Raw genomic sequence first — 20,990 nt, 5'->3', positions numbered from 1 at the left:
GCAGGTAAACGGTGAAATACAATCCTATTTTTTCAATGGGTACATACCACCTTTCACGTCAGTTAAAAGTACAAAGTACAACATTTGTTAATAAAAGTTTTTGCAAGTTATAATGGTCTATTATATTTTTGGATACCAAGAATATTTAAACCATTATATATATATATATATATAAAAATATACGCGAATGCATACGCGATATCTATGGGTTGAAATATTCTACAACTCTTTTAGAACAAAATCAGGTATTCTGTGAAGGGTTTTCAATTTGAACTTTTTTCAGCTTGAAGGTCTGGAATAAAAATCTAATAATGTTGCTGTAGAAACATTCTTACATCAGTAGTAATTTATCAACATTGGTAAATTTTAAGACATTCGTTTTGGGAAATAGGAAAAGACGAGACGCCTAAACGTCTGAAATTGTTTATTTTATATTGGAACGAAAAACAAAACTATAATAGTTTTGATTTTCGTAACGTAAAAATTAAAAAAAAAATATTTAAGAATATTATCCACATTGATACTTTATAACATACAAGTTTGGAATTTTAATTAGATACGAGATATTAAAAGGTTTTTAGACTTGTCTTGAGATTTTTTAAATACATTTTACTATGCCTACCACCAACACGATGTTGGGATAACATAATGTAAGCAGATACTGTTAGAAGCAATAGATGCAAAAAGAGCATAGAACTGTAAGAAGCCCCGCGATAAAAGGTCTTATACGCAACAGTGGATAGGCTGTTTATATTATAGTTAGATAAATTCCCTGCTAACAAGATCTAAGAATTCCCTGCAATACTCAAATAGTTATTAATTTTATTACAAATACTTTCCTTTATTCATATCCTCATAACCCTAACCTGGAGAAGAGATTAACATATTTGAGGACGGAATATATTAATCCAGTATCAAGAGTGACGGTCAATTTTGAACCCCGCACAATGATATTAACATATAATATAGAATTTCCTTTTCTTGATATGCCAGTTGGAATTCCCGGGTTTTCCATGCCCCTCAATTTAACAACATGTCGAAGATACAAACAATGGCATAAAATGGTGTCTGAATAGAATAAAAATAAAAAGTACAAAAAAATAAAACGATAATAACGCAAATTTTAATAGATATTACTTAAAACCCTACCTTCTTGAAATTTAAGAGTAGAAAGGTGGATATGATCGTAAGAATATCTTCTGAAAACAAAATACACCTATTTCGCAAGACATAATACTTTATATTTTTTTTATGATGCTTAGAATACGAAACAAACTGAATCTGATAAAAAATGTTACCTAACTATACGTTACCATTCTTAAAAATTAATAGTTCTATCCCTTCGTTCCCTGTAATTCTACTGCCATAACTAAAATACAGCCACGCAAGTATGTACAGCTGTTTAACAATTAGAATAGAATCATAACGGTGGGAATCGGACCTGAAATTACTAAAATACCTACTATTCAATTTTGAAGCGGCAATCTTGTCTAAATAATGATTAAAGAAAACAATGCATAAAATATTTTATATAAAACTTTATTTTCACTATTGGCGATTAACAATAGTTAATACGTCAATTGTAAAAAAATATATATAAAAATATTAATGTGAATTTTTTATTTTTGATGGTCGAAACATAAGAGAATATTACACTTTTTGCGTAGTAGTATTAATATATCTTATCTGCAGTTGGTCAGTCATGTGAGCGCATATTGATGTCGTCGTGGCGCTCTCGCTCTGTCTCACGGTGATCGCCAGAGACGCGCGCACCAGCCGACGTGCCGGCCTCGTCGTGCTCACACTTACCTGGCGAATGCGGAGCCGATGGTGCCGACTGCACCAACCTTCCCATTAAACTCACACTCTTATCCTTACGCGGTCTCGTCCACTCGTGAGACAGCACTCGGTCTAAAGTCAACCTCAACGTAATATCCGGCTCGAGAATATGCCGCACGATAGACTTGGCGGCCGCTGACACGGTATCCCGTATTCTGGAACGAAACACCCAGTTGCGAGACATCTGATCTTTAAGGAGCTTACGTAGATTCGAGTCATCAAAAGGCATCGATGCATTCAGCATTATAAACAGAATGATACCAAGAGACCACACATCAGCAAGCTTCGGATTGTACGGAGTACCGCTCACCACCTCTGGAGCTGCGTAGGCGGCTGATCCACAATACGTTTGACTAAGCACCCGTCGATTCTCGCCATCTGTACAAAATCTAGCGAATCCAAAATCTGCAAGTTTCACATTGAAGCGTCTTGACAGCAGTATATTCTCGCATTTAAGATCACGATGTGCAATATTCTTGCTATGTAGGTACTGTAACCCACTAGCCATCTGCCGAAACCAGAGTTTCGCTTGATTTTCATGCACAACACCATTCTTTTTTATGAAATCCAATAAATCTCCATTATCTGCATACCGCATAAAGATAAAAACTCTTGGACCCCTCTGTAATATGCTGTGTACCTGAATGATGTGGGGATTCTCTATTTTTGTCAAGATATCAAGTTCGCGGGGAAAGAACTTCTCTAAAAAATCCCGTGGTGCTTTTTCTTTATCAAATATCTTGCATGCAAGGTGCATCTGTTTAGGACTGGATGCATCACAGTACTTTGCGAGATGAACGGTAGCGTAAGAGCCTTGTCCGATTTTCTTGCCGATGAGATAGCCTCTTTGTTCCAAGGCGTTGACCTCGGAGCTTCGAGGGCTGAGGCGCTCAGCCATGGAGCTTTATAGTCTTTATCCTAACCCGTTTAGGATACATTGGACATCTCACTACTAACGATATGTCCAAAGTTTCAATCGCCCTACTGTCAAAATATTATCTCTCCAATTGGTACAAGTTTTCCACTTAACTCTCATCAAAGAGTGTGTATCAATATTAAATAAAATGTATATAATAAACACGCACAAGATTTTGTATAAAATATTACATCACAAAGAATTTGGATACAAAAACGCCTTTAGTAGTACAAAATCTTCCAAAAAGACGTATATGCTACATTAGTGAAGTTTTTTTCTTTTGTTTTTAAAATTAAAATAATTTTCATGTAACGCCTGTAATATTTTTTAAAAAAGTTTATACTTACATAATAATTGAGCTAATAATACTATGATAACTGATAATAAAGCTTTTTATAGACGAATTTTTAAAATCGTGTAAGTAATTTTTGAGTTTATCCATTACAAATACACAAAAATTTAAAACATTCTCCTTTATAATATTAGTTTAGATGAATAAACATATACACTATATACATATATATATATATACGTACTAGATTTTTTTTATGGATGACAATGGAATGGTAACCCTGCCTGCGCTATCGGTATACACTGACGAGGTACCAGTGACGGATGATTGGTGAGGATGAAAAGGCAGGTCAGTTATCCCATCGTGACTAATTTAACGATAAATTAATCACGATAGTTTCCAGGGGGAACCGCTTGCAGGTCGACCCGATAGGATATATTGATAGCGATAGGGACTAATCTCCCCATTACTATCTTCCCCCCCCCCCCTTCAGGTGTAATCATCATGATGGACTAACCGACCTGCCTTTTCTTCCTCGTTTATTATCCCTCCTGTGGTATCCCGCAAGCGTATATCATTAGCGCAGGCGGGATTACCATTATTATCTTATTTATGCACAATTACAAACTTACACAGAAAATAATGTCGATGCTATTTTTAATCTATACAAACCAAATAGAGTTTAAACCACAGTATAAGCACCGATAATATTATAATATACTAAGCATTATGCAAAGATTTCGGAGTTGTTATTCCTTATTCCTAGATATTAAGTCATGAGATCATATCATATGCTCGTGGATCATACATAGATCAAGGACAGTATCGTCATAGTTAGAGATAAAGAGAACATTTTGTGTATAAAAAAGTCCGTTACAAGACGTTAAATTGAGGTGGCTATACAAGTGCTTTATATTGTCTACGGGCTACTTAATAATAGGTGAGTAAACTTTAAAGGAAGTAACGATTTTGTAGTAGGCTTTTTCTTTGTTTCTACGTTTCGGGACCTATCTTGCAATGTCAACTTCAAACGATTGACTTAACATTGTCAATGTCATTGTTGGATGAATGTGTTTGTTGTCGTTACAGTTAATCTGTCATATCGGTGTAGAAAAATAAAATTAAATTGAACATTCATAATCGCTAATAAATAAGTAGGCGTTTTTATTTAACATTTAATTTTTTATACGTATTAAATTCTTTTTATATAAGTTTTATTAATAGAATTCAACAAGATGATGAACCAATATATAAAGGAATTGGAACAAGTAAGCTGAATTAACTTAGATCTGGTATTAAAATGTCTACAAACAATTTTCACAAATCGTCATTTTCTAGGATCCATTTAATCCTGATGAGTTCGTTGAGAGGATGGTCCGACGCAGCATGCAGGAATCAAGGCTTCAAGATGACGAATTCGACCCGGAAATGATACATGATATATTTACTCAAGCTATTCAAGATCTCAAGGTAAAAATAATTGATATTAGTAGCGTCTTTTTTTTTTTTTGATGAGTGAAAATGGTATGGTAACCCCGCCTGCGCTAACGGGATACGCTGGCGGAGCACCAGTGAAGGGTGATAGATGAGAATGAAAACAGGCCAGTTAGCCCATCATGATGAATTCATCAGGAATTAATCATGATAGTTTCCAGGGGGAACCGCGAGGAGGTCGACCTGTTTGGGTATATTGCTAGCAATGGGATTCTCAGTCTCCAATACTAACAATCCCTTTCCCCCCAATTAGTAGCATCTTGATTTTTGTAATTTTGTATTGTCCAATTATTTTAAAATCATACATAAAAATCCCGGAATTTTTTAGTTATCAGTAACTAGCATTACTTAAATATTTTTTTGGGTTGGAATAATGTACAAAACATTACAAATAAACTATTAAATTTTCCTCTTTATAATGCTATATTATCCGACTGGTGATTGGTGATGGTGACCGATGACTAAAATGCAGCACAAAAGGAAATGCAATAAAATTCCATACTTATTTCTAATAAGTCAAGCTAGTATTTAAAACATTCTTATGCATTCTCAAAAATATATTATCTAAACAAGTAGTTGTAAATATGTGATAAGTATTTGGATCCAATTAAATCCTATTCTTTGATAATTACTCATTTTTTAATTTTGGCAAATTTTAAATATTACATTTTATGGGATTTATATTTCCATACAAAAGTTCGTAACAATATTTTTTTTTTATATTTAATATTATAGGTAGGGAAGCTTTATTTATTTATTATGAATGGAAATTTTACTTAAAATAAATATAATAAATGTTAATGCTGAAGAATGTGATTGCTTAGTTTCTTGTTAATTTTTCTCTGCAATTAATATTCAATTGAAATTGGTAAAATCATCACATAACAGTGGTACCTCGATATACGAGTGCCCTAATATATGAGTGTCTTGAGATACAAGCTGCCAAACGAGCGATATTTTGCTTTGAGATGAGAGCAAAATTTGAGATATAAGGAATCACACACTACACCACTGCACGCAACCCCTACATGTGAGGAAAGGGATTGTTAGTAATAGGGTCTAACTGACCCATTGCTAGCAATACACCCTATCAGGTTAATCTCCACATGGTTCCCCCTGGAAATTATCATGGTTAATTTTAGTGGAATTTGTCATAATGAGCTAACTGACATGCTTTCATCATCATCTATCATCCATCACACTGGTAGCCTGCCAGCATATACTGATAGTGTGGGCAGGGTTATGTCTCCGTTATCAACCATTAAAAAAAATAATATTCTTGGCACATGTTGGTGTCGTGTGCAATGTCTAACACTATCTCCCACCTTAGACTAGACCTCAGTCTGTGTGCTTGTTTCCCTCGTTTTGAACGTATTTTTGATAAGTTGGGTTTGGGTTTTTTGCTTTTTGTTCAATTACAAAATATTAACACATTTATTTTTATATCCATGGATCTTAAGATGATGTATATTAAACTAAAGTGTGAAATCATAGAAAAACATGATCAAGGGCCTTATAAATAAATATTTCTACTTGTAAATACATTTTTCATTTTAAAAAACAACTGAGGTGGTTTTTTGGGAGCTAGAATGGATTAATGGTATCACTGTATTTAAATAAAAAAATCTATATAATTTTGTAGCACAAATTATTAAACAAATACTTTTATTTTAATGATAATATGAATCATTAAAAAATTTTAGGTATTACAAGAAAGACAGGAAAGGAAATGTGCCAGATTAGAACAAGCAGTGCAAGAAGAAGAAAAATTGTATAACACCAAGCTTTCAGAAATTATGGATCAACATACAGTAAGTTATTTGAATGTCCTTTATACCTATCTTCAAAAATTAAAATGTATTCCAAATACTGCCATATTTTCCATTATTAAAATAATTTATATTAATAAATAAAAAATAAAGTCACCATGAGTAGACACTTAGTTACATTAATAGCAGTTGACATACTACTTTACATTAATTAAGAAAGAAAATAAACATTTAATAACTATAAAACTTATTCTAATTTTTCAAGTATAATGATTAGGCATCAAAATTTTGTACACCTAAATAAAATAATAAAATACAGCCCATGTTACTTGCTGATAATGTAGATTTTTATAGGTGGAAGAATTTATAAAAACAGTATTTTTTTGTTAATCCATTACAACAAATAATGAAGACTGTAGGCTTTATAACAGTAGTTTAAATAAAAATAAATGAAACTTAATTTCTATTCATCTATTAAACATTCATTTCCAGCATTGTGTAAATGTATTCAGCACACTGGACGAGAGGATGTCTCGATGTGGAGGAAGAGCCTTGGATGTTGGAGAGAAACTTGGTGCTGCAAGAGCCCCGAGAGCTAGAGCAGCGGCTGCTAGAGATCTCCTGTCCCACCTGGCACATTTCTTGAGTCCTGGACCAGTACTTATAGATTTATTCAATGATCCAAATAAGGTAAGAAAAATCTTGCTGTTTTAAATATATAACAATTGGTAAACTTATGCTTTTATGTTATTACTATTATTTATTTACATCAAACCTCTCTCGTAATTATATATCTCTAATGGTGATTTCACAAAGGTTATGCACCTTTAGTTTAATTCCAAGTTAAAGTGCTGACCAGTTAACACTAGGCTCTGAGCAACAATTTAATAATTTACCTGAAGATGTCTTATTTAGTCATGTGATGCTTAACTCTTTTTCTTTATTTATCTATCCTATATATGTACATTAATATTATTTATCCTAACAAAATAAAGGGCATTGTTTATACTATTTAAATAAGCAGATCAGTTAATGATCAGATCTTTATTAGATTTAAAACAGAATTATTTTCCCCACTCAATTGCATAAACTACTTTTTATAATTTTGTTATGCAACATAATTTGTGATAATTTTTACAGCTAAATGAAGCAGCAGATGTTATTCAAAAATTACACACAATTGCGCAAGAACTACCGCCGGACAAATTTGAAGTAGCAAAAAAGAAGATCGAAGCCAAGTATGATGAAATAGAGAGGAACCTCATAGAGGGTTTTGTGAAGGCACAGAACCAAAACAATTTAAACAAAATGAAAGATATAGCCAACATTATGACTAACTTTAAAGGATATTCACAATGTGTTGATGCATTTATTGAAACTAGTCAAATGGTATGTTTTTAAATGTTAAGTACATGAAGTAAATAAATTCAAACTTTGGTAGTGTAGCAGTTTGTCATGCTACTTATCTTTTCAATGACTGGGTTTAATTTCTGATACAAACTTCTATTCACATATGGAGTCAGTTAATCCATTGCATGTCGATACATCGGAATCTAGTGTGCTCTCTCTGCCTTATACCATCATTTTATAGATCCTATGTCTTACCTTAATGATATTCCACAGTTTAAGTTATCTGTAGTCCCCTGGCTCTGGATAAGCCATTCTCAGTAGACTCGTATGCATACTTTCCAATGAATCCTAGGGCACATTAAGTGTTCCATGAATTCTGATTTCTTACTGTACAATCTGCACAGTATGATCTCCATACAATAAAAACTTTTATATTCACAAGTAAATCTGTATATATCAGCTTGGATACTTTTGAATGTATATTGTATAGCTTTTCGAATGCCCCTTTTAAAACACCACCAAAGTTTAACTGTGGTTGCCAAACCGCCTGCCAAGAGTAACAACTACTAGCATAACCCCCCAATAGGGGCAGGCCCATGTTCAGCAGGAGACAGTAAATGGTTGATCATATTATATAGTATATTTAAAAAAAAAATAGTATCTCTAGCGCAAGCTCTTCTTAATTTAAGACTAAGTAGTGTTATGTCATGTGTTCTACTACATATGATACTATTTATATCCAGACAATTTATATATTAATATTATTAATTACATACTAAATATATTCACACCACAGTCTAAAACTGTACTGGTTACTCTGCAATAAAGGACTTGAGATGAACACAAAATAGCTTTTACACTTTTTCTATGTAGGAATATATCTAATTACTATTTTAATCCAATATTTATTTACAGAATAGTTTACTAGGAAAGGACATATTCTCTGCTGTATTGCCACTATGCCAAAAGAATTATACAATTATCAGCAATGTATTCCCTAATCCGGAGCAAGTGCTGAGTAAATTTGTGCTGAACATCTTCCATTTAAAACTACAGAAATACATACAAACCAAACTGGCTGATAAAAATGATGTTGACAAGTACTTGAGGAATTTATACGACATGTATACCAGGTATGTATATTGTATGTGTTATTCAATTTTACTTGATATGCATGTTGTCCTCATCCTAAATTAACATATAAGAAATTGGTTTATACAGACAAAACTATTGAAAACAGGTAGTAACAAGAAATTTTAAATATTATATTGTATCATATATCATACATATAACACCTTTGGCCTTGATGTTATACTGTCATAACGTAAAAATTGGGCTTGTTACTAAATAAATATTTTAATTATATACAAAAGTTTCAATTTTATAATGTTTTAATAAAAAATAAAAATCTAAACAATGTACTGGTCTTGAACATTGTGTCCTATCACCTAGATAAGGTACAAACGAATCTATCGATAGAATAGTTTCAGTTAGCGCTCAGATGAGAAAGAACAAGACAGTGCACGTTGCCGTCTCATTCTATCTCATGGACTCGCTAGCGATAACGATTTCATCAATAGATTCGTTTGTATGTTGTCTAGGAAGGCTAAATCATCAATACTTACAATTCTTTCGTTCAAATTTGTATTTTTTGGTCTGAAAAGTAACCAATAACTGTCAGTAGAATCTGCTAGATGTGCGTGACTTCTATGAAAAGTCTATATCAATCATCCACTGTTCCAATTTCATCAGGTGGACCTCAACATATATACCATTCTTAATGAAAACAATATTCAAAATTTCAGCACTCAACGTGTATGCGACGAGCTAGTAGCCGCTGGTTTTATATCGGCAGAAGGTAATGCCGCTATCGGAGACCTCCGCCGTGAAGCCTTGGTGAATGGGGCGATGGCCGGCGCCAATGATGGTTACTCAGCTATGGAGAATCGACGATTGAAGGCAGCATTATCTAATGCACTCAATGTATATTATACAGAGAAGCAGCATGTTAAGAAGCAAATACAGGGAGGCGGGTGAGTTTTACATGACTAGTTTGTGACTATAAATTATTATTAAATTGATGTGACTTCAGAACCAAAAATTTCACAAAATATTTTTGATGCATAAATTGCCTATATTATACCATATTACAATCCATAGATTGGAATATTTATCTACTACTCATTTCCAAGTATGACGGGTCATGATTAATTTAATTCATAGAATTTTTTCTCCACATAGTTTTTGACATCTATTTGGCACGTATCAACGATTTCGTCTGTAAAATCGGTTATGTTTATTTATATCATCATCAGCCGTTAATTTTCCACTGTTGAACATAGGCATTCCCCACAAAGAAAAGTTTTGGCAGTAGTTGCCATGCTTGGCAGGCGGATTGGCAACTGCAATTACATTTTGGTGATATTTTAAAAGGAATGCTGCTGTCTTTTGCTTAGTCGCCTTTTACTACACCCACGGAAAAGGAAGGGGTGGTCCATTCTATGCCGGGACCACGCGATAAATCATTATGATTTCATATGAAAATGTTTCTAATATTTTTAGATTTCAAGAGCTCCGACGAGATCTGCAGGCAGTGATCGGTACCCGTGCTAATATAAATATCGCCCAAATAGAGAATTACGGCGGAGAGACATTTCTCAGCGAGCAACTAGTGCAAAAGATGCTCAGCGACGCTAAGACGTCCTTCTTGAGGTGTAAAACTGTAAGTTGATAACGATTTGTGAAATATTTACATTGATATAAAAATACTTTCCATCATTGTCTTTTATAAGGAGTAGAGAGTATACTGTGCTCTTCCACTACGATCCGTTTCTTGATTCAGTTTACATTTAGTAATTTTTTGAAACTGTCAAGTTAATTGAATAAGTATTTCCAATATTGAGTTGAAAGAATAGTGTCCTCATCATGATCATATTTATTTAGAGACTATCAGGCATAGCAAATAAAACCAGCTATCTTATTTTCGCCATGTAATCCCGGCATAAAATGGGCTACCTCTTGCTTTCCCGTGGGTGTCGTAAGAGACGACTAAAGGAACATACTGTCCAAGAAATGGGCAGCAGTGTCTCTCTTAAAACTTCACCAAAGCCTAACTGCGATTGCCAATCCTACCTGCCAAGCATAGCAACTACTTGCAAAACCCCCCACAAGGCAAAGTTAACGAGACATTTGATAGGAAGTGGAAACGGTAGCATAATTATTTTTACCAGAGGGAGACTTTATACAAAACTCGATTGCTTGGGTACCTCTGTCCCATTCGTATTTCAACCGTGAAGCAGCTGTGTTTGCATAGCTGTGTTTTGGTTTAAACGGTGGGATATGGCGTGAATTTACTAGGTACAGAGGAATAACACCTGAGTCCTCAGGAATGGCAATGCATGGGTGGTATCATGGGCGATACAGTATACTCTGTTATATCCATGGTACTGCTCATATCTATAGGCGACGGTTACCACTTTCCATCACATGGGCCGTTAGCTTGTTTGCCATTCTAAGTTGTATAAAAAAAAATGTTACTACTGTATTCCCCCATTAAAATCGAAACGACTGTACATATATAAGGACAGTTGCTAGACAGCAGAAAACTAGTAGAATAGAGGGGCCCATGCATATGCATTGGTAAAATATACAGATTATATGTAAATCTAAATATAAAACAACACATTTATGAATAAAACAGCTATTTACCAAAGGAATATTAAATTTCTCATTTCAGCTGTGTACACCTAATGAATTACCGGGCACAACCACATCACTATTTGAGGTGTTGATCCAACATTTACTAATAGAACATGTTGATTATGCGCTTGATCTTGGACTTCAATCAATACCGATTGCAGAAAGCAAATCTCCACCGCAGGTAAATCATCTTTCAATCTATAATTACGCCAAGTCCCTTGCAAGGTAGGCAGAGACAATACTGAGTGCCAAAAGTCGAACCTTACGTCTTTTGTCTTCATTTACTCATCTCATGCTTGCATACCAGTTTCAGAAATACAGAAATTGTCTCTCGGATAGTTTTTTTTTTATTATTAGGAAAGCAAATGAACAGGCGGTTCACTTTATTTATTTATTTAAGGAACACCAACAGCATATTGCATTATAACATATAGGTATAACAAACATTAAATATAATACAATATTAATGCTCATGCCTATTATAGGTATTCACAGCATTTACTTTAACATAGTTATACAGTGCGAGAAAATGAAGTAAATAATAAAAACAAACATGTAATCCAAGTTGTGAGCAATATCAGAAAATACGATTATAAGTGAATTGCATTAAAAATATAAAAAAAAAAAATACTTGATGGAAAGAGGTTACCATCGCCCATTGACACCTGCAACACGAGAAGACTTGCTTGTGCGTTGCTGGCCTTTAATAGTGCACAATCTATCTGGTATTAGAATGTTAGTCTAGCCACTAATATAGAAGGATACTGTTCTTCACTTTTGAATTATATGTGACATTCTTTCCACATATCTGAACCATCATTTTCTCATTGTTAAAGCAATAATTTCCTTCACACCAACTCGCTCTCGCAATATTCAATTATGAAAGCGGTTTGACTACCTTATTCCGCAAATTTTGTGCTATGCTCGCATTCCACCGCATTTATTCTATTTTTTTTTTCGAATTATTTTGCTACAAACTATATTTTTTATTTTATACAATGTAAAATAAGCAGTTTCGTTGTTTTTCAGATTTACTTTTTCGATATAGTGAAGCAAGCTAACACAATTGTAAAGCTGTTTGGTGAACATTTTCAAGAATCTGTCTTACCTTGTTTGAGGTATGTATTTACCCATTATTTTGTTGTATGTTTTTCTTTTTTTAATGTTTGTTACCTCATACCCTCACTCATACCAAACTGATTTGGATAATCCTTTTATATTTTAATTTTATTAAATTTTATTATTTTAATTAGTTTTATTTGGGACTAGATAGTTTTAAATGGTTTCTGCTCAGCCATACTTAGCCAGAATTTGTCTATTTTATAATACACACAATAATTTTATAATTAGAAGGGTTAAATGAAAAAAATATGCCTAAGTTCCCGATTGGTCATATGTAGGGTTTTTATTAGATATTTAACATTAAATTAGTCTCCAAGATACAGATCTAACCTAGTTTGACGACTGACGGTAATGCAGACTTTTCATAATGTAACTCAGTATAAATGCTGATATAATTAATATTCTATTTAAGCTCTTTTATTTCTTTTTGTTAATGAACGTATTTTAATTTTTTTTTTTAAATTTTTATTCTACAGTTCAACATCAAAACAAAACGAGTGCGTCCAACGAAAAACTGCCATAATGGAACAACTGGAAAACAAATTGGACGCAGGATTGGAGCGCGCCATATCCGCCATAGTGAGCTGGGTGAAGTTGCATCTACAGACAGAGCAGAAGAAAACCGATTACAAACCAGAAGGCGATATCGATACGCTCGCTTCACCGGTAAATTAATGAAATCTTCACTGAAACTGTTGTAATTCATCATCATACATCATAATGATCCTCAGGACAAGTCTTTTTTGTTGTAATACAGAATCTTATTTAATAGTATTGTATTTAAAATTTATAAAACTTCATGTGATCATTTAGGTAAAATTTTATAATTTATCTGTGGTATGCTATGGCCACGAGATGGCGTGACTAACTTAAAATTTTGTGCCAATAAACTACTTACTGTAAGTTTATTCTAGTATCCCAATAATAGATACTCGTATTTTTTTCATTTTTTTTTTAATAGTCTGTAATGACTGTTTTCATTTTTTTTTTATTAAATTCAATTATGTGGCCCACACATAAAATGTCTTTTTTAATGTAATAACTACCGGATTAATTTACGTGTATTTTAGTTGAAACAAATTGACTAGTTTCGCGACTACCCGGAACCCACCACCAGAGGGAGACTTTGTACAAAAGTCGATTGCTTGGGTACCTCTGTCCCATTAGTTTTTCTACCGTGAAGCAGTTGTGTTTGCATGACTATGTTTCGGTTTGAAGGGTGGGATATGGCGTGAATTTACAGGGTACAGAGGCATAAAACCAGAGTTCTCAGGAATGGCAACGCATGGGGGGTATCAGGGGCGAAACAGTATACTCTGTTATGTCCATGGTACTGCTCATGTCTATAGGCGATAGTTACCACTTTCCATCAGGTGGGCCGTCAGCTTGTTTGTCATTCTAAATCGTATAAAAAAAAGACCCTTAAGCATTATATTTAAATATGTGTACTTACGAAACTTTTAACAATGAAACCTTAATAAATCGAATTTACCTATTTATTGAAGATACGCAGTGTTTATGTGTCCGCCATTTTTTCTTGTCACAAAAATAAAATGTCAGATGTGTCTTGAGTTTACTATACAGATTGTATTTACTGCAGGCGTGTACAGCTGTAGTGTCATACCTCAACTCTGTGATGGATAAGATCCACAAAGGACTGGAGGGTGAAAATCTGAACGCAGTCACTCTCGAGCTAGCGATCCGGCTGCACCGCGTCATATATGAACATTTACAGAACTTCCAGTTTAATTCCGCCGGTTAGTATTTTCTTACTTGCGAATTAAAGAGACGGTCCAGTTGTTTAATCGTGTAATAAAGATTCTATTTTTATTGTAATTTTTATACTTTTGTTTTTTACAATTGTCACTTTTACTCTTTGCTGTCGTAGTCTATCTTTCGTAGTGTTCTTTATTATAGTTATTTTCTTTTTAAACCCATTGTTTGATTACATCATATAAATCAATATACAGTCCATAATATCGCCCACACTTATCTCTTTAACTTATTATTTGAAATTGAATAGTTTACGCAATTACTGTTATATGAACTGTCATAAATTAAAATAATAATAATTGAATTTAAATCTATTAGAAAATTAATTCTTATTAGTTCTTACAATAAGGATTTCGTTGTGATATCAAATTGAAATTTTAATTTTAGAAATAAGTGTAAAGAAATGACGGCACAAAATCGTTCCCAATATTTCCTCTTTTCATTCCAGTTTATTCAATAATTAATTTAACTATTAAAATGTAACAAATAGTTAAGATAGCTGTATAACTTTAAAATTGTACTTATAATAAATATTAAATTTAAATTATATTAGTCTATAAGATTAATGCTTAAAGTAATTTTTATCCGCAGCTTTGTCTGCGTAAACCGGGATTTATTTATTTGATATAACTGATCGATTTAAACAGTTATATCCTGTCTATATATATATATATATATATATATATATATATATATATATATATATATATATATATATATATATATATATATATATATATATGCGATAAAAAATTAACGAACTAACTATATTTGCTGTTTCCGACAATTGTTTATATCCTTCGTCCCAAACTTCGTGATTATAAATTTTTTTTATGATTGGATGAACCGTTAAAGCGCCAAGAAATAAACAGACGAACTCCCATTCACATTTACAAGTATAATATTACTAAGGATAATTAGTTTGATCAAAATTCTTTTGTGTGTTATATCACGTTTGCGGGTTTGATATAGCGTAAGGGCCATCGCCGTTTTTCCACTTTTCCTTATTATTATATTATATATACATATATACAGGTGCTATGATAGCGATTTGCGACGTGAAGGAGTACCGATCGGCGGTGTGCGGCCGCGGCCCACGTGCCGCCCCGCCGCCCGCGCATGCGCTGTTCGATGCGCTGCATGCGCTATGCAACCTATTGCTGGTCAAGCCGGAGAACCTGCACCAGGTCTGCGAGGGGGAGACCTTGGTAAGTAATTTGTTAAGTTCGTAATAAGGGTTTTATTTAATTACTGGGTAAACGAGCATGCGACTCACCTGACAAGTGATTACAGCCACCTTGAGTACTTGCAACTCTAGAGAAATTGCTGCTATGTTACCGTATTTCAAGAAATATCTTGAAGTATTTAAGTTAGCGCCATAAGAGTGCATTTTTTTATCTGTCCCTGCGATTGTGTGACCAGTAAAGACAAATGGAATAAATTTGCCATTTTTCTCTACCGATATTTTTTTAATAATAATAAGTACAGTTTGTTTAACTGTTAATAGCACAAAATAGGGTAATTGTATTAATAGAAATATTCCTATGTGGATATCCGTTCGGTACCAAAGTGTAGGAGTAAGCGAAATTTTGTTTTCGTCGTTGGCTTTTAGTTACTTTTTAACAGAATTCAAAAATAGATTATTCTCATATTTATTATTCCTGTTTCCTCATTTTCGATATGAAATTCTACAATAAAAAATTGTTTGCGACTTTTTGGAGAAATGAAATTGTTAGAGAAATTTGGCTGATTTTTTGACAGTTTTGCTAATTTTAAATCGCATATAAATACAATGAAACATATGAATCAAAGTAGCAAAGCTGAAAAAGAAGAAGGTAAGATAAGGTAAAAATAGAAACGTGATGATAGTTTTTCGTCGTTCGCTATCTGGTACATCGCAAAACGTAAAAAAAAAATCGACACAAATTTGTGATCGAGAAAAAATATTTAACATTTGGGTAAAAATAAAAAATTGCTTTTGGCAACATTGGCTCAAAAGACGGCAAACCTTGCGATGCTCCGCTATATTGCTTTTGTGCTATAATTTCCGTATCTGTTATGATCATATATTCATTATTTAGAAATCGTTTCAAACGCTTTTTTTATTTTATATTTTAATTATTTCTCTGGCAAAAATTATTTTAGCATGAAATACAAGAACAAAAAAAATAGAAACAACAACTGCTTAATATCCTATGGCGGAACTTAAATGGGAACCATTAAGAGCCTGCATGATAGCGGCACTGTGCGGAATCTGTGTGTAGCCCTTATATAGATAGATGTTTAGCGCAACTTCTATGGAAACTTCAGAGAAATAACATTACGATAGATAAACATACCTTTTATATATTAGTAAATAATCTATTACAAGTAACAGCCCTCCCATTTTGTGATATGCTCTTTGTAACTGTATACCTTTTACAGTACTGTACAATAAAATATCGTACAAATCGTAAAGCTAAAATCTATCCATGAGAATAACGGTCGACAATTAGCAGCCTATGGTCCGTTTTGTTAAACTTTTTTTTTTTACTTTCGTCACAACTTCTTATACAAATAAATATTTCTTATTTTATAAGTATAGATGTCTTCTTTGAAATTATCGTATTAGTTTAGCTATAATTATTTTTACTCTATTGACAAGCAAAATGTTTTCGCATTTTTATTACCACCGAAAGGGATCGATTATTAAAATTATGAGCATCCTTGCTATAAATATTATTAGAACACGAATTCCCTAAATCAAAAATTCAAAAACCATAAAAAATTTCGAATCTCTCATACTAACTTATCAACTTATTATTGGGTGCTAAAAATTTTTATCGTTTTTTTTAATCCATGTTTTCTTGGTGAAAATATTTAGTTTCGCACATCCCCTTCAAAGATAGTAAAAATTTCACTATGAATATTATCTACGAGTAAATATTACATATATCAAAATTTCTTTATCAATAAGCATGGGACTGAAAGGCTCCTCTTATTATCACCATCAATATTTGAATCATTCCTTGAAATGAAAAAAACAATCTTTTCACAATAAATTGGCGAAGATATCATGTTATATGGTGACCCTTACAATAATAATATAATTTGCTTCAAAGATATGTTTTTAAATTTTCATAATATGCCCATTTCAACTGTATAGATACAGGCAATAACTTGAATACAATTTTTGTAGCACGTGACTTATGCCATAACAATTTTGCATACAAAAGCGTCCAAAGCGTGTAGGCTTCTTTGTCTAGTATGTTTTTGTCAAGTTATTTTCCGCGAACTGTAATCCTTCGCATAACACGATTTGTTATTTATAACTATATATACTCTGTAAACAGTGTGGTCACTGGTCTTTTTTTATTTTTTTATGGGTGAAACTGGTATGGTAACCCCGCTTGCGCTAACGGGATACGCTGGCGGAGCACCAGTGAAGGGTGATAGATGAAAAATGAAAAAAAAAACAGGCCAGTTAGCCCATCATGATGAATTCATCAGGAATTGACCATGATAGTTTCCAGGGAGAACCGTGAGGAGGTCGACCTGATTGGGTATATAGCTAGCAATGGGATTCTCAGTCTCCATTACTAACAATCGCTTTCCCTGGTCGGTCGGTCGCTGGTCAGAGTCTTCCTAATTTTTTTATGGATGTTAATAAAATAGTAACCACGCCAGTGAGGGATGATAGGCAGAATGAAAAGGCAGGTCAGCTAGCCCATTGTGATGAATACATCTGGACTGGTTTCCAGGGGGAACCACGTGGAGGTAGACCTGACAGGGTATATTGCTAGCAATAGGACTGGTAGTTCGCATTACTAACATTCCTTTTCCCCCAGTGTCTTCTTTATTAGTACCATCTATGAACTGTACTTTATTCTTTAATATGTTTTCAAGTTCATTTTCTAAATTGACGTAGTCAAGAAAATGTCTTAAGTTATAATGGTTGTACCATATCTTTTTTGTATTTCTTACTAATGAAAATAATAAATAAATGTACTCACGACTATAATCCCTAATAGGGTAGTCAGAGTCATTTGTCCATTATTGGCTATGCAATTAACGTAACATTCAACGAGCTCTTATTTTTCCGAGCATATTAAAATCCCATGTACCAGTGGAAGAGCCTACCGCCGTAGCTTGGTTGAATTTAAATTGGTTTCTTGTCGGTGTTTTTTATTACCGAAGAGTGCGGTGGAAATTTTACAATGGAGTCAACTGTAGAGCGCCATTTCTCTAAGCTTGAACTAAATTTATAATATTTTTTACTTAAATCTATTATTTTACTGAACTAGGTGTTGTCTTGCAGAAGTTCATATCCCTGATTACTTGATTAGAATTATTTTGTTTAATTTCGCTACCATTAGTATGTGTGTGACTGCCAGCACTCGAAGATTGACCCTCTATTAATACCAAAAACTCCGTCAATCTCCGACTACCATTTTATTCACGCACCTTTTGCTGCACGTGTTTCACCTCTTAACGAAGCATCTTTAGTCCAATTATTAGATCGCTACTCGGAGCCTAGTATTAACCGTTCGGCGCCTAAACTGCGAATGGAATTCGCAAAACGTTAATGTAAGTGGCAGTCGGAGATTGATAGCTAATATGGAAGGTTGACTAAGATCATGTCAAACGTCCATGTCACACCTATACCGGTTACAATTGAGAACACCACGCTCGAAGTTGTCGATGAGTATGTATACCTGTGACAAGTTGTCTGAATAGATAAGTCCAACTTCGACCGAGAGGTCAACCGACGAATCAAACTCGGCTTGGCAGCATTCGGGAAACTACGCCACATCTTTTCATCCAAAATACCTCAGAATTTAAAGACGAAGGTATTTAACCAGTGCGTGTTGCCAGTGATGACTTATGGAACCGAAACGTGGTTCTACACGCTTGCCCGTATGCAAAAGCTATAAGTTACTCAGCGAGCTAAGGGGAGGGCTATGCTCAGGGTCTCTTTGTGTAACAGAATCCGAAACGAGGATATCCACAAAAGAACCAAAATAACCGACATAGCCAGAAAGATAAGCAAGCTGAAATGGTAATGGGCTAGTCACATAGCTCGAAGAACCGACAACCGATGTGGAAGAATGGCGACTGCCTATAGGTAAACGCAGTGTAGGATGACTCCCCGCTAAATGGAGTGACGACCTGAAATGCATTTCAGGGTGTCAGTGGATGTGGGTGACTCAGGACCGTTCTTTATGGCAGTCTATGGGGAGGCTTATGTGCAGCAGTGGACGGATAATGGCTGAAATGATGATGATAGATGGTTGTGGAATTTCTGGTAGTAATAGTGGTGGTCAATCTACGAGTGTTGACAGTCACACACATACTAATGTTACCGGAATTTAACAAAATAATTATATTCAAATAACTAGTAAAAACATTAGAAATTTTACACATATTGAATCGTACAATAAAGATTTCGCTGTAATATCAAATTGGGATTTTAAGTTTAAAGAAATGGCGTTCCAAACCGATACCAACGACATACAAATTATCTAAATCTAAATTGATTTATAAATAAATTTTATTCTTTATAATGGATAAACTCGAAACATACTTGACCGATTTTAAAGAAACGCACCTATAGAAAGCTTAAAATAAGCTTAAAATTATCAGCAAGTAACATATAGTCCATGTTACTTGCTGATAATTTTAAGCTTTTATTTTATTAAAAAAAAAATATTACGCCAGAGTGATATATTTATAAAATTATAGTGATAACAATAATTATAATAATTTTTGTCCACAGGCCGAGTTGGATCGCTCCATCCTACTCAACTTCATACAACTACGCTCCGACTACAAGAGTCACAAGTTGTCCAGTTTTCTGAAAGGACTCTCGTAATTATGTACTTGATGAATTTAAAACTTTATTTATACACACATAATATATATTTTGTTTTGTTAAGTATTAATGTTATACGCCTTATATTAAGTATTAAAGTAACTATAACATTTACCCAATTGTTTTCGTTCTTAGAATAACAAGTTCTTGAACATTTGATATTCACGCATGTGAATATTATATGTAACAGATTTTTAGAAATCTTCCCCTCTTCTCCCCCCCCCCCCCCCCCTAAATAATAAAATAAATCCATTATAAATGGTTACATAGTCATGATTATTTGATTGTCGCCTCTTTGAAATGTCTTATGAAATTTCATAACAATTATCAGAGGGCGACTTTGTATAAAAGGCGTTTACACAGACAGTTACAGTTTGGGACAGAGGCTTAGGCACCTCTGTCCCATTCGTGTTTCTACCGTGAAGCAGTTGTATTTGCGTAGCTGTCTTTCGATTTGTAGGGTGGGAATATGACATTGAATTTACAGGGTACAGAGGAATAACACCTGAGTCCTCAGGAATGGCAACGCATGGGTGGTATCATGGGCGATACAGTATACTCTGTTATATCCATGGATCTATGTATATGTTCTTGTTTGCCATTTTAAGTTGCATAAAAAAAAAAACTTAAGTTAATTTAAAAGTCAATAAATCAATTAACCTAGGTTGTATACTGTAGACTAGAATAATTAAAGTATTGTATTATTTGTATAATATGTAATATATTGGACGGCGGTGGTTTCTCGAGTTTGATGCAAAGAGGGATCTAAGGAGATCGGCTTTATCTTTGGCGTTCAGAGCCAATGAGTTATCCTTCCTGTGCAATGGTGGAAAAGATGACTGACAGAAATTCCCTTATGCAGCTTTGGCAAGAGACCAGAAAGTT

At 33.7% G+C, this 20,990-nt stretch overlaps 2 protein-coding genes across 2 annotated transcripts; one reads left to right on the top strand and one right to left on the bottom strand.

The window, feature by feature from the left end:
- Positions 1-1,523: 1,523 nt before the first annotated feature.
- Positions 1,524-3,044, bottom strand: LOC113519757 (testis-specific serine/threonine-protein kinase 2). Its single transcript, XM_026904950.3, has one exon. The coding sequence runs from the start codon at positions 2,735-2,737 to the stop codon at positions 1,697-1,699; it is 1,041 nt and encodes a 346-aa protein (XP_026760751.1). The 5' UTR covers positions 2,738-3,044; the 3' UTR covers positions 1,524-1,696.
- Positions 3,045-4,138: 1,094 nt separating this feature from the next.
- Positions 4,139-20,219, top strand: LOC113519644 (exocyst complex component 5). The gene is made up of 14 exons (XM_026904789.3): positions 4,139-4,315; positions 4,386-4,517; positions 6,245-6,352; positions 6,803-7,000; positions 7,451-7,699; positions 8,576-8,793; positions 9,466-9,693; positions 10,223-10,382; positions 11,397-11,540; positions 12,389-12,477; positions 12,958-13,147; positions 14,082-14,238; positions 15,290-15,462; positions 20,010-20,219. The coding sequence occupies exons 1-14, from the start codon at positions 4,283-4,285 to the stop codon at positions 20,103-20,105; spliced, it is 2,175 nt and encodes a 724-aa protein (XP_026760590.1). The 5' UTR covers positions 4,139-4,282; the 3' UTR covers positions 20,106-20,219.
- The last annotated feature ends 771 nt before the right edge of the window (positions 20,220-20,990 follow it).

Source organism: Galleria mellonella, unplaced genomic scaffold (genome assembly GCF_026898425.1).
Source record: "Galleria mellonella isolate WM207_F2 unplaced genomic scaffold, CSIRO_AGI_GalMel_v1 utg65, whole genome shotgun sequence".
Taxonomy (NCBI): domain Eukaryota; kingdom Metazoa; phylum Arthropoda; class Insecta; order Lepidoptera; family Pyralidae; genus Galleria; species Galleria mellonella.
The sequence above is the reverse complement of the archived record's forward strand: the minus strand, read 5'-3'. Positions and strand labels throughout refer to the sequence as shown.